This window comes from Pavona decussata, unplaced genomic scaffold (genome assembly GCF_977016875.1).
Source record: "Pavona decussata unplaced genomic scaffold, jaPavDecu1.1 SCAFFOLD_156, whole genome shotgun sequence".
NCBI lineage: Eukaryota > Metazoa > Cnidaria > Anthozoa > Scleractinia > Agariciidae > Pavona > Pavona decussata.
Genome location: NW_028145568.1, coordinates 6,801,468 through 6,815,681, shown reverse-complemented (window position 1 = coordinate 6,815,681; position 14,214 = coordinate 6,801,468). Strand labels below are relative to the sequence as shown.

The window sequence follows — 14,214 nt, the reverse complement described above, 5'->3', positions numbered from 1 at the left end:
TCACCTTAAGTTTTTCATTAAACGAAAATCATGCTTTCTGAGAGCATGATCATTATATTAAATAGCAGTTATTCAATATTTAGGTCCGGAACAGCGCTCTTTCTGTGAGTTAGAGCTGACATTTTGTTTCCAAAACAGCTGCACCTCCGATATTCTTTAAATATCAGGGTGGGTTATTTATAATAACGAACTTCATTTTAGGCAACTAAAGTTCTGAAATGCTAAATTTGCATAATGTTCTTTATTATAGGGTTTGTATTCTCTAGTGATTGATAGTTTGTTCCTGGTGTTTCCGCGCTCGTTTGAATTTGAAGGCGCTTATCAGAATCGAAAAGATTCTATCTGCTGCTTGGCCGTTCAAAGATGAACCTGTTTGGATTGGATTTGCTGATTCTTGGTAAGTAAGCATTGATTTTTACTCAACATCGCTTGCCTTTTAAACGGTTTGCAATGAAAATTAGCTAAGAATTGCAAAAAGGGTGCGACGAAAACAATCTGACCATTTAAATGAGCTTGTTATCATGAGCTCTCTTCCCACATCTCTTTTTATGGTTGCACGATATTTTTCTGCCGAAGTCACGCGTGCTAAAAGCAACTCAGATACCTCAAAGTCAGTTCTTAAGTTTGTATTATTGGATAATGATATTGTTCACTTACGCGAAGCGTTCAGCATCTACCGGGTTTCGCAATGCTCAGCTGGTTTATTAAGTTCTCGTTTTCAGTTTTATAGCATTAACATGAGATCATAAAATTTATCGACGTTTACAGAATGATCGAACTTATTAAGTGAAAGCAGTTTAAAATATATACACGGCTGGCTAACAGGGAAAGGCCATGCCAACAATACATTTATACCTTACTCTTTGATATTGAAATTCTACATTAGTAGAGCGGGGATGTTTAAATTAAAATGATACTTTTAGCTAGATAACAAACGAATGAAATAACGGATCTTTCCGTTCTTTATAATGCGAAACGAAGTATTAGCTTCTTCATCCATGCTTATTTATGCACATCAATTTTAATATTGACAATGGTTTTTGCAAACTTAAATGACTCAGGGAAATCATATTTCCGGCTCAAAAAGCTTCTGTCGTTTTTACAGCTATCTGTCGAATATAAAAATGAAATCCAAATCTTGCTACGAATTATAATTAAGGACATTTTTCTTCGAAGTGTGACGTGATCCTCTTACCGATGGCTATGCAAACAACTCGAACCATTTGCCATGTCTCCGCTTTAAATCATTGAAAGGACAACCAAATCTTGTCCACTTTGTCGCCTATTATCATACTCATGTATAGCTTAATTTTATAATTTTTCTCCCAGCTGTCTCGTCCAAAACTTTACTTTTAACCTGCATCTCAATCTATAAGATATTAATCACTGTAGAGTTCTTGGATAATTTAATGAAGTGCATGTTTTTTATTTTCTTTGTATGTGTGGAAATAAGGTCCTTCAAAAAGAGGGAGTTTTTTTGTTTACCGTGATCATTTCTCTTTTCCCAGCTTAATTAGTACCTTCCGTCTTGCTTTCAAAAATTTGTATTATTGGTTGTCAAGTATACCTTTGGCTGCAAAACAACGAATAGATAATAACATCGAATAAAAAATGTAACTTGGTCCGAGCTAAATCTTCGTTCCATAACAATTTTACTTTTAAACTGTATATGGAGTCACTCATTTCATCAATATCTTCTATCTCATTTTATCCTCTCATTTTTTTTTTTTGAGCGTGTGTGTGTATTTAAACAAGAAAGGGAGGTTGGCGAAATTGAGAGTAGCCTTCATTAGGTTTTAGCGCCTCCAGATTCTTTTAAGGAAGTGAGAGACGGCGAACGGATCGGAACCAGTAAAACAGTTTTCAGAGGCTACACGTTACAATGCAATATGTAGAACCAAACCCTTCAAAGTGCCTAAAACATTAAAAATATATTTTTTTGGGGGGGGGGGGATATCATCTGAAGATCCCTCTCAGGCTGGTGATTCCAAGTCGTTCGTTAAATCTTCCCGTTTGCCGATTCACACATGTTATATTATATACAGCGAAATAACTATTTCAGGTTCTCTGTTCGAATAAAAAGAACATGATTTTGGTTGAGTTGATTATAATCCATCTAGACACTGGGTAATGGCAAATTTATGGCGAAAATTGCAGTGGTGAACTTATCAATTAAGGTCTTTCAGAGGTACATTGAAATGTCATGTGCTAAATATTTCCTCGGGAAGACTCAGACAGATCTTGTGCGGGCACTTTCCAGAGAGCGGCGTCGTACAATATTGAAAACTTTGTGGAATTTATAAGGATTAAGCTTGACTTGTGGGCTAGGACGCTTGGAATTTGGGGTTTTTTGTAAAACTACATTAAGCCCAATGAAAGAGCGACTGGTATGTCGTTGTTTGTAGATATTTTAGTTAAAACATTTAAAAGGGGTATTACTATTTTTTATTTAAAAAAAATAAGCAGGAGATCTACCCATAAAAATCCGTTAAATGTCCGTTAAATATTCAACGACATCGACGATTTTCCTCCTTGCTGACTCCTCCATGGCTGAAATAGATTCAATTTTTCCATTTGTGGTAGCCTGAAAATGAGCGAGACAAATTGATAACATGAGCCTGAGCGAACCAAAACGGTGCTAACAGTTTCGCGCGTTTCTTCGCGGCTACCATTCGACTATCGCGTAACCTGTTGTTCCTCGTCGCTCTGAGAAAGCGGTTTGTAAAATTTGTTTTGCTTGCTGCTTTTTTCGTCCTTTTCCTGTGAAAAGTTGTGTGCAGATAATTCGATAGTTGGACAAGGCTACATTTGTGACTACGCTGCGAAGCAAGTCAAGGTCAGATGTCGAGGAAAGCAAAGCTAAGTGCTATATTTTATTCCTTCTTGAATTAGGCATTTTATCGACGTTTCAATTAAAAGATCGACATAAATTTCAATTACCATGAAAACAAACCCGTTGTGTCAGTTGCATGTGTTGTTTTATGTACACCGCTTCAAACACTCGTTTCTTTACCGATTGTTGTGTTAAATTAGTTTGTTGATTTCACATGTTTAACAAGCGGTGTTGAGAGCGAAAACAACCACGACCACGTAATGATAATAAGCTTTTGCCGCTCAAGATAACCTGTTTGTAATAAATAACACGTAGTTTTACCTCTGTGGTGCAAATTTAGACGTAATCTTGACATGCGTCGTTTTATTAGCAAAGGTCTACAATTTCTTTGATACAGCATCATTTTGAAGATTCTCGATTAAACATTTTATGAAATTTCTCTTTCCTTTCCGGCTGTCTCACGATTGTTTAAGGCCTTCGATAGATATCCGCGACTGTTTTCATATACATTCTTATTCGTTGTCTCATATAATTTTTCTTAGCATATGTGTTGACGAGAAAGAATAATTTAAGTGCAAATTTGCTATCAGCTAATAATTTCAGGTACTTATTTTCACAGCAATTAGCATTATAAAGACAAACATAAGAAAATGGTACGTAAAGCTGGCAGACAAGTACAACCTTTCGTTTTAATTGTGTCTACAATGAGCTCAATTTTGAACGGGTGTGAAGTGAGTTAAAATCTTATGATTGTAATATTTCGATGTTCAGTTATACTGGAGAGCACCTTTCCTTTTTTTGCCTCCTTATCATCATCATATTTTTGATAAGGACTTTTCGAGGGCGTTGACAACAAGCAAGAGCCAGGGTTCTCATGGTTATCGTTGTTATATCAAACAATCATATCAGACTCTTTTTTTTTTTCAATAAGATTTTCATGGGGTCACTTTCAATTTCATGTAACTCCCACATTAATATACCTGAGTGCCCCTTTTTCTCCAAAACTGCCACAATAAACCTTTTATCTATTGTCTTGCAAATCAATATAACATGCCACTTGCAAAATACATTGGGAATATAATGTAGAAATATATAATGCTTTGCCATCGAAGCAGTCCAGGAGCCAAAAGGTATGCTGTACACAGCAAAGATACATAGGCCTATCAATTGTGTTAGGGTTACCCTATACCTTCAGAGGCGTCTCGCGTTTTAGGGATGTAGGGCGTCCAGTTTAAACTGTAGATACCTAAACCCTTATATCAAACTTTACCAAGAATTTTGAAATAAAATGAATTGTCGAATTTTTCACGACCTCTTAATGCGAGCGTCTGAATCACCTTTTTAAAGCTACAAGTCAAAGCGTATTTTGTTTCACGCTAATTTAATTTGCTCCTCAGTCTCCGGACCCAAAGCGCTAAAAGAAACGTGTCTACGTTTTGCCATATTCAATCACAATGAAAAGTTATAGACCATTTTCGAAATAGGATGAAAAAATGTGGAGTGATCGTACAAAAATCGCTCTCGGAGAAAAAACATTTTGAAATAAAAAATTCGCAGACACGTTTTTGTTGTTTATATGTGAAACTAGCTACTGTCCAAATTTGAAGGCAAACGAACAAATTCTTTTGAGTTTTAGCTCTCTGAAGTCGCTCCTCCAAGTGAAAAAATTGATTCGAAAAAACAGCGCTAAAAATTCGGCAATTCATTTTATTTCAAACTTCTTGGTTAAGCTTGATAGCCAGCTCTATAAGCTTTAATTTGATATAAGGGTTCAGGTATCTACAGTTTAAACCGGACATGCTACATCGCTTGGACGCGAGACACCTCTGTTACCCTATACCTTCAGAGGTGTCTTCGTTGAATATCCCGTCCCTTAACGTCGTGTTAGTTTACAGTGCAGTATTTGTTGTGCTTCAGTTCCAAGCGTTTTCTTTGGTTGTGCAGAACTCAAATGTTTAAATGATATATTTAGTTTTCTTGTAAAAGGAAGCAGGTTATTTACAGTTCATGTCAAGAGAGCCGAGGTGGGGGTGTACCCGGAAAGTGATAGTTAAAGTAGCAGCATTATTATTATTATAAGCCTTGACTTTGGAAAAGAGCTTTTAAGATGGACAAGTAGCGCTAGTGAAGGTCTGAAAATCACTCTCTCTCTCTCTATTGTTACATGAAACACCAGGAACGAACAATTAATTTCTGTGTAAATTAAGTCGTCACTATCTTGTTTATTGATATTAAGAGCTTAAAGGTATAATCAGAGACATTCGCTTACAACTCGATCAACAATGGTGTTAATCCTACAGCAAAGCACCTATTCTTGATCGCTTTTATGACTTTCATTTAAGGGTCATAAGTTACCATTAGACAGGACCGAAAGCTTTTAAAAGCGATTTACTTGCTATTAAAAAGGCATATTCAGTGAAAAAATTGAAACCATTAGTTCAGTTAAAAACTTTCGCCTTGCTTTGTTCATAATTCAGTGGAAAGTCATGAAATGAAAACTCGCCAAGCCGACATTGTACATAAATGGGAGCCTTTTCTACCTAAAATGCAATTAACGACAGCTGTATGACCTCACAGAGCTGAGAAGTGAACCTCTCTCGTGAAGTGTTCTAAAGATGGTAACCTGATTTATGTATTCCTCGGATAAGTATGGCGGTACGTATGACAACTCCAGTGTAGTCGTCTAAAGTAAGAAGTAAGAAAAGAAACGTGATTTAGTTCTTGGTCACAAGCTGTTTGATTCACACAAAAGCAAAAAAAATTTATTTTCGTGTTAGCCACAAGTTAAAATGGTCATAATTATATCGCCCTTGCAAACTAGAGCGCATGCACTGGGAAAAATATTGTAAACTTCAATTTACAGAAAAAGTCTCTACTGGTTAAACAAGGGTAATAAGGTGGTCTCTGGGCATTAATTAACGTCTGCAGCGAAACGTACCAAACACGAACAAATCGAGGAGGATAAAAACCAGGTTTCATTCATTCATGACATGATTCAACATCTGCCATATTTAAAATTTGTGATTTAGTGAGAATTAAATAATTGGAGTTAAGGTCTTTTTTTTCCCACTAAATCAAGAACCTTAGGAATCGATTGGGTTATTGCTATCAGTTTCTTCGAAAATCTTCAAACTGTTGGCAGATTTTAATAAATGGGACTCTAAATTAACTGAACTATCCTGTTTTCCGGAAAAACGAAGGAAGTTGCTTGTAAAGGACAACTAGCAACCAGCGAGGTCGCTCTACCTCGTGTTTGCTTGATTAGTTGATGACATCCAGACATAGTGCCCATTTTTCTCGAAAAAGGAGTGGAAAAATGTCCATATTGAGCCACTGTAGTCTGACACTGTTATGTAGAGCAAATTTCGTGACATCGGAGATCCTAACTACCTCGTGTTTGCTTGATTAGTTGATGACATCCAGACATAGTGCCCATTTTTCTCGAAAAAGGAGTGGAAAAATGTCCATACTGAGCCACTGTAGTCTGACACTGTTATGTAGAGCAAATTTCGTGACATCGGAGATCCTAATTCGTATTCGTTTTGGTCACGGTATTCGGTAACGCAATAAAGTTATCAACAGAGAATGTCAAAGTTTCGAAAAAGGTCACCATCGATAAATATGGTTTTTCTCTTTTCTTTTCACCTCTTTCTTCTCTTTTTCTCTTCTCTTTCTATTCATCTTCACCAACCACCAACTGAGTTCAGTTCTTACGTCACGTAGATGAAAGAAGTCCATTTTTCAAGGTGTGCCTTGAATTTAAGATTTCACTTGATCGTTATACATTCGCTGTTAAATTTAACATACATAGTGATTTCGGCATAACATTTGCCATTATATTCAACCCCCATTTATCATCGGTATTCAGGACTACTATTTTTGTTATTCTCTCTTTATTATGTAAGTGGGATACTCTTAAATTCAGATAGCGTAAAACCTACAACAGATTTTGAAAACCGTAAGAATTTTTTTAATCGAGAAACGAAAGAAACCAGAAATTGACAATAAGCAATAAAATTTAATTAAGCAATTCTCACTGGAAAATTAACAGAGGAACGTAATTTATCAAAAGCAAAAGGGAGGAATATATATCCAGGTAATCGTAGAGGTACATTTTCCAGCTTCGAAAACTGAACTAGCGCTGCATTTTACTTTTCCTCACTCGTCTCATGCTTCTCAAAATATTGAGCATTTCCAAATCTCTTGCCCTTTCCTACAAATCGTCCTGGCAGATTCTTTTCTACCTCAAAATTGCTCGAATCCCAAAAACTTTCAAGAGAGAGAAGCTATGTACACTCTATCTCAATGGTAAACAACGGAATGTACAAAGTAAGGGAGAAATGCAAAATTACTGAATAGAGATGAAAAAACATTAAACAGTGTTATTTGCTACCCTTGGCATAGATTTAAGATGTGTTTTCTTGCAAGTTTGTCTACTCTCAAGTTTATCCTAAAATTTTGTAATGGAATGAGTAAAGAAGTTCTCGAGCGAGTTAAATCGTTGGATCTTTTCAAAATTGACCCTTTTTAATGCACAAAAATGGTTCTTCTCGTTCTGACTCGACGCTCTAGCCGCTCAACCACGCTGCCTGGCTGCATGCCTCCTCAAATTTAATCTATTATGGGAGGAGTGCGCTAATTTTTGTCCGGTGGTACAATACCGTCTTGTTCTCGTGCACTATGCAGATCTTCTAAACTAAATGGCAGAAAACTATGGGAAACTATTTATTTATTTATTTATTTATTTATTTATTTATTTATTTATTTATTTATTTATTTATTTATTTATTTATTTATTTATTTATTTATAAGTGCACTCCGCACGTAAACTGGACGCCTTGGTGACCTTATTTTAGGCCTAGGGCAAACGTCGAATCTAAGTCGCGTCGAATTTATTAAAAATAGGTTCGACAAAGGGTCGACTTAATTCCAGTGTGGTAGCAAACGTCGAACCTGCGTCGACCCTAATTCTCAAGTTGCACTTCGTGAAACACGGGAATAAGCACGTGTCCCCGTGCTATTAGGGACCTTACGAAAACACGCCACAACACAAAAAGATTAATGAGCAAAAACAATCGCTCTGCACGTGCGTTTTAAATTTTGGTACATTTCTTTGTCGTCCTCTGCAAAACAACAACGTGAAATGACCAAATTCAAGGTTTTGTAGAGAACGTGAACCCACGGGAGTGAATTTTTCATTCTCTTCCTTAACTTGAACGGTACTCCTACCAATTTGGTTCCTGGCTAGTTTGTCGTTTGTGTATACAAGTTGAATGAGTTAAAATAATCGCGAAGTAGCACAAATGAAATAAAGTTATACTTTCAAATGACGTTTGCGTTGGTGTCACCGTCTTGCATTCGTAAGGTCCCTATTCACTCGATGTGCGGCTAGTTATTGCTAGGACTTGCTAGCGAAATGCCGAAATACAGTGTTCGTCGGGCTCTTCTTTGGCAATTAATTGCGAAAAATAGAAAGAAAACACTCAAACACTGAGCATTTATGGCCAATAGGTAATTCGCATTTCAATCATTTATATTTAGTGTTCATGACACACGAAAAACACATTTCCATCACGCTGTGCGATGTCAGCAATGACTCTCGATAGCTCGCCATTTCTGGTCGCGAAATTGTCTTTGTACAGCGCATGCTCGTCAGGGGGGGAACTAGCGTTTGGCAGATGGGGGAGTCGGTATTTTTGTGACTTTTGTGCAGTCCATCACATTTGAATCAATTATTTTGTAATTTGCATGATTTATGAATTGAGTTCAGCGCGTGTTTAGAACGGCGTTTGCTGTAACGCCGAACCACTGTCGCATTATCCGACTTGGCAAGTCGAACTTATGCTGGAGTCGAACAAATTAATTTGAGTCGAACTTAATTGCGGCAAACGTCGCACCATTCATGCGCCTATTTCAAAATTAATAGGTTCGACGAATTAAGTTCGACTAAGATTCGACGTTTGCCCTAGGCCTTAGCTTCGGTTTATTTATAATGACATCCTTCGTTTTCATTTCTACAACTAATGTAATCAGATGTAATTTAATATATGGTTCCGTATTAATTTCGCTTTTCTGTGTTTCAGGGTGAACTGTACAGTGAAAATCATTTGGAAATCACATATTAAAAACAAGCATCTCAAACGTAGAAGGGAGAGTGGTACATAACTTTGATATTGAAATCGAATTAACGCCAAAAATATTTGTAGCATGTCTGATTTGGCCAACATAACAGTCTCAAACTCCACAATGGATGGTACTTTTAGTGATGAAGAGCCAGGATCCCAGTCCAAGTGGCTCAATACTCTGCAGTACACCATGTTTGCAGTAATATTTGTTGCCAGTGCCATCGGAAACACACTTGTCTGCCTCGTCATTGTTCGTACTCCACGCATGCGCACTACCCGCAACTATCTACTGGTGAATCTGGCGGTTGCTGACTTGACAGTAGCTTTGCTCTGCATACCGTTTGAAGTGGTTCTTAAGTTGACCTTCCCGCGCTGGCCTCTAGGCCCCGTCATGTGCAAGATACTGTGGCCCACTATGACGTCAGTTACCACGTGTTCTTCCGCTACTCTTGTAGCAATAAGTTATGACAGGTAATGTTACTCGTTTACGTTATTAATATGCAGCCCAGAACACAAAAATATGACCACTTAATATTTAATGCGCCTGAAATACCCTGACAGCCATCTAACGAATGTATGTGAATTAGCTTGAGGTAACCTAATCGGCTTAGCAAAATTAGTTGCTAATCTTGCTCTATTGAAAGTTTTAAAACGAATAGGCCAGCAAGTAATTGAGTCAATTTAATGCTAAGCTATTTGCTTACAGTGTGATTCCATTATCGCTTGTAGAAAACGTGGTTTCCAACTGCTTTTCCAGCTCAGTGACTGGTTAAAGTTACTGGCCACTTTCACAGCCAGTTAATTACTAGTAGTCACTTCCCCACCCTTGGTGTCAGTTACACGAATTTCATTTGTTTCACATATTGGGTTTGGGCTTCTACGTTTGGCCGAAGAAAGTTTTTTCGTTTGGGTTTCAGGTCACGCAAGTGACGACCTCAATAACGGCTGCGTGGGAGGCTAGGTTTTACGTTTCTCAATTGAAAACCGCTCAATAATGACATTTTTTTTTAATTTATCCCATAACTTTACCACAGATACCGAGCCGTTGTTCATCCCTGGAGGCCACGATTCACTTTATTTCAAACAGCGATCATCGTTGTGATCACTTGGTCCGTATCCTTTGTTCTTGTAATACCGTATCTGCTGGTGCTGGCAATCAAAGATGACTATTGCCAAGAAGTGTGGCCGAATGATTCAACGCGTCATGCGTACACCGTTGGCCTTTTTATCGTCCAGTTCATGATTCCTCTTGCCATCATTGGGTTTGCCTACAGCAAAGTTGTGTTAAAGCTGCGCCATCAAGCCTTGCGCTTTGCCAAAAAATCAGCGGTTCCGGAGCTTCTTTCCACACTCTCGGTTCCCTTGAACAGTTTTCTCACACCAGAACCCAGCGACTTGACATCATTACCGGGATCACCACTTCCCGCAAAGAAATCAATCGCTGGACCAAACCAGGTTCAACTGGGCTTATCTCCCCCTTCTCCTCCTACTGCACCTCGCAAGGCGATCCAGCGTTTGGAACGCAATACTAAGATTGTCAAGATGTTAGTGACAGTGGTACTCCTGTACGCCTTCTGTATGTTACCCAACCAAGTGATATGGCTGTGGTACGAGTTTGGTTCAGGAAGTCAATCACCCCATATTAAAGCGTTTCTTACTTTGGGTAGCTCCATGGTTTACCTTAATAGTTCGGTGAATCCCATTCTGTATGCCGGGATGAACGAGGAGTTTCGTAATGGATTCCTTCATCTGTTACGTTGTCGGTGGAGACGCCCGATGAACAAGTAATGAACAGTTTCATTGTGTGAAACAAACATACTACATAAACTATGTTAAAAGCCGTTTATCTCAACTTTGAACCATATTAAATCATCCAGTCAAGCTTTAAATTTATAACAGCCTGTTATCAAATCCCTCACCAGATAAACAAACGGGTCAGTTTGAAGTTAGGACACTGGAGCCTAGCCTTCCACAAACAGTTACAAAGTCATGCGTTGACACACTCTCGCCTAAATAAGCATTTTCTCGATATAACTCGATCTTGCTGAAAACTTCAGACATCCCTTCGCCCTTTAAATGTTAATGTTGGAGGGGTGAAACGTGCAACATTAGTAGCCGTAAGATTGACGGTTTCCTCTTAAACCGCAAACCCCAAACGTCGGCCAACAGTTTACAGTTCGGAGTTCGCCGTATGTACATAATCCGGGTTTAAGATTAAGGATTCATTTTTTACCTAAGCGTCATGGGATACACGCAGGAAAACAAGATGGCGGCTGCACGGTGGATAGTATCGATGCATGCACTAATGTTTTTTGTAATTAATGTAATATCGCAACTGAATCAAACTGAAACCTCTTAAAGGAAAGTAAATTTGACGTTTAAACGTGGCTTTATAGTTTTAAAACTAGCGAAAAACTCTGTCATAATTTACTTACCTCTAGACAGTGTCCTTTTCGTTGAAACCTGAACCTCAAACGTCACACGGGACGGCAGGATCGGAGTCACGTGACTTTAAGAGGTTTGCGGTTTGCGGGAAACGAGGAAAAACGTCAATGATCAGGTCCCCAATGATTTAAGTAGAAAGGACAACAAGGTCAGAATATGAAAATGTCCCAAAATCGCTTACTTTAAAAAAAACTGTCGTAACTCCTGTCGAGACTGCTTGCCGAAGGCTCATGAGCTTAGGTCGCTGGCATGATTACCTCACCGAAAAAATTGGATGGTTTCTGCCCAGGAGTCCCAGCAGTCTGACTGGTGTGATCGCCTAGATAACAGTAGTCCTGGAAAGGACTGTTGCTGGTGACATTGACTGAAGTTTCAAAACCCTGTATGGCATTCAAGTTTTAGAATCAATTTATTTGTCGTCATTTAGTCGGTGGTTGTAAATCTTTGGTAAGTGACCGGACTGGTTAGTTCTTTCATATTATAATGGTAATATAGTTTATAGTTAAAACTCTATTAATAATCAATAAATGCACGACGGTTAAAGATGTTATACGTTAGATGATGTCTTCGTTGTAAAATAACAAAATGCTGCAGTTTATTGTGTCGTGTTCACAGGCTACGAACGAACTGAGGTCATTTGAATCAGTTGAAGTATCCCTCCCTGTGGACTGAAGGCTACTCAATCAAGGAAGAAAGAATGGCCGCGGTGTTGCGTTGGTGGGGATTAGAAACGAATGCTTAGTCTATAACAGAGTTGAGAACTAAAGGTAAATTGGCCACCGTAAAGAGATTCGAGTGCTGAAGTTTCAAGCGTTCGCCCTTCGTAAAAGCGAACCAAGGAATTGTGGGTTGTATGTGTATATATAGTGATCAGTGGAGCTACGCAATCGATGTGAGCAAGGTAATACGGAAAACAAGAATAACTGAATTAGTCGAATGAAAAGCGTTCAATCCCCGTGGAGATTAAGAGTGTCGATTTGGAAGATTAAGTTTTGCTCTATAGATTTGCGGGTTTCGGTGTTACCATGATGAAGAGAAATGCCACAGACTGCCATGTGTTTGTAAGAGTGCTGGGTTAGGCAGATAAAGAGCTACTTTCCCTAAGAACCTCATATTTTAATTTTTATCTAAAAAATAGATTTCGCTGATAACTCTTCCATCGACTTATCTTGGCAAGTAGGTAACTAATATGAAATACGAAAGGAGTAATTTCATTTTCCTAAAATTTTGTGATTCGAACTTTTCGCACCCCGGGCTGTGCTCGAAACCCACTGACGAGATCGTGAATTTTGCAAGACATGCAGCTGTTAGTTCTGGAGAATACAGATCATTCAAAACCTCATAATTTGAAGTAAAAAACGATGAAACTTCACGTTCATAATGTGACGAATTGCTATCATAAGCTTTAATTACTCTAATAAATCTGAGGGCACAAAGTTTATCTACTTTGAGCACTTATTGCAACATGCGATTTAGCCCAAGTTCAAAGGAATAAATTTAAAAGTGGCTCGCACTCACAGGATCTTCTACATGTCAGTGGAAAGTTCCATCCATCGTCTATGAAAATCTGTTATAACATGTCGATGACATTTCGCCACAATCCAGTTTCTGTTCCACAAGTGAGAGATGAAAGTCGTGAAATTGGACTAACACCGCCATATTTACATCCGAACATGGCTCCCCACAAGATGAGAGGAGAGGTAGCTAGCTCGGGGTGCCGCACGCACCAGTCCCATCCTCCTCACACGCACCTTCTCAGAGACCTTGGGCAGTCCGCCGTATAGCTCCACGTTTACCACTGTAGGGCCATCCTAAGCATTCTTGCGTACTTCCCGTTGGGTCTTGCCTCTTTAGCAAAAATATATCATCACTTAGCTTCCCAAATGATCCCAATAATTTTGATTCAATACGCAGTCAGTGACAGGTTTCATCGCCGGTTGTGTGACTTTAAAGGCTTTGTGTTTCATTGAATTAGAGCAACATTCATAATTTGAAGTGGTCTTTTAAGTTTAAAAATATGACAAAAAATTCGAAATCAAATTTCTTTTACTAACATTATCAAGACAAAATTAGAAATAGCTGAAATTTAGACTTTTTAGAATTGCTGAATTTTTAACCGAATTTGTTTTATAACTGAGTTGTGTTCCTTTCGTTATTTCTGTACAGCTTTTCAAAGGCATAGTAAGATGTTACAAAGTAAGATGTACAAACATGCAGCAAACAAAGTAAATAAAAAAGGACACATTTAAGATGCTTCTTAAAAGTTGAAAGTTTGAATTTCAGCCGTTTTTTTTTTTTTTTAATTTTGGCTTGATATTGTTAGCAAAATAAATTTGATTTTAATTTCTTTGTTAAATTTTTAATAAAAAAAAAGACCACTAAATAAATTTGTTTTCACCTTCAAAATGTGACAAGACCAAGAATTTTAAACCCCTAAAGTAAGGTAGCACCTTTTTCACCATTTTCACATCCGAGTAAACCAACTTGAAGAGAAAGTGGAATAAAAATTAATCACTTTTATTTGCTGTGTTATTAAAGTTGCGCCCGCGTGCTAATTCTTTGATAACAATGTTTCTTTTCGGTCGCCAAATGTCTTACCATTTGGATAATACAACAGCCTGAATGTTGTAAAAAGATTAAATTAATTTTCAGGCGGTATTTTTTATGTTGAGAAAAAAAAAATGATATCACAAATAATACGGACGCTGTTTGTACATGGCAACAATGATATCAATATTATAAAAAATATCAAACATGCAGTCTAAGTCGACAAAAAAATAAAATTTTAAATCAAAGACGTTCATCGAAACT

At 37.8% G+C, this 14,214-nt stretch overlaps 1 protein-coding gene across 1 annotated transcript; it reads left to right on the top strand.

Moving 5' to 3' along the window:
• The first annotated feature begins 250 nt into the window (after positions 1 to 250).
• Positions 251 to 11,941, top strand: LOC146465586 (galanin receptor type 1-like). The gene is made up of 3 exons (XM_085128657.1): positions 251 to 397; positions 8,917 to 9,429; positions 9,993 to 11,941. Exons 2-3 carry the CDS (start codon positions 9,041 to 9,043, stop codon positions 10,744 to 10,746), a joined length of 1,143 nt encoding a protein of 380 aa, XP_084984783.1. The 5' UTR covers positions 251 to 397; positions 8,917 to 9,040; the 3' UTR covers positions 10,747 to 11,941.
• The last annotated feature ends 2,273 nt before the right edge of the window (positions 11,942 to 14,214 follow it).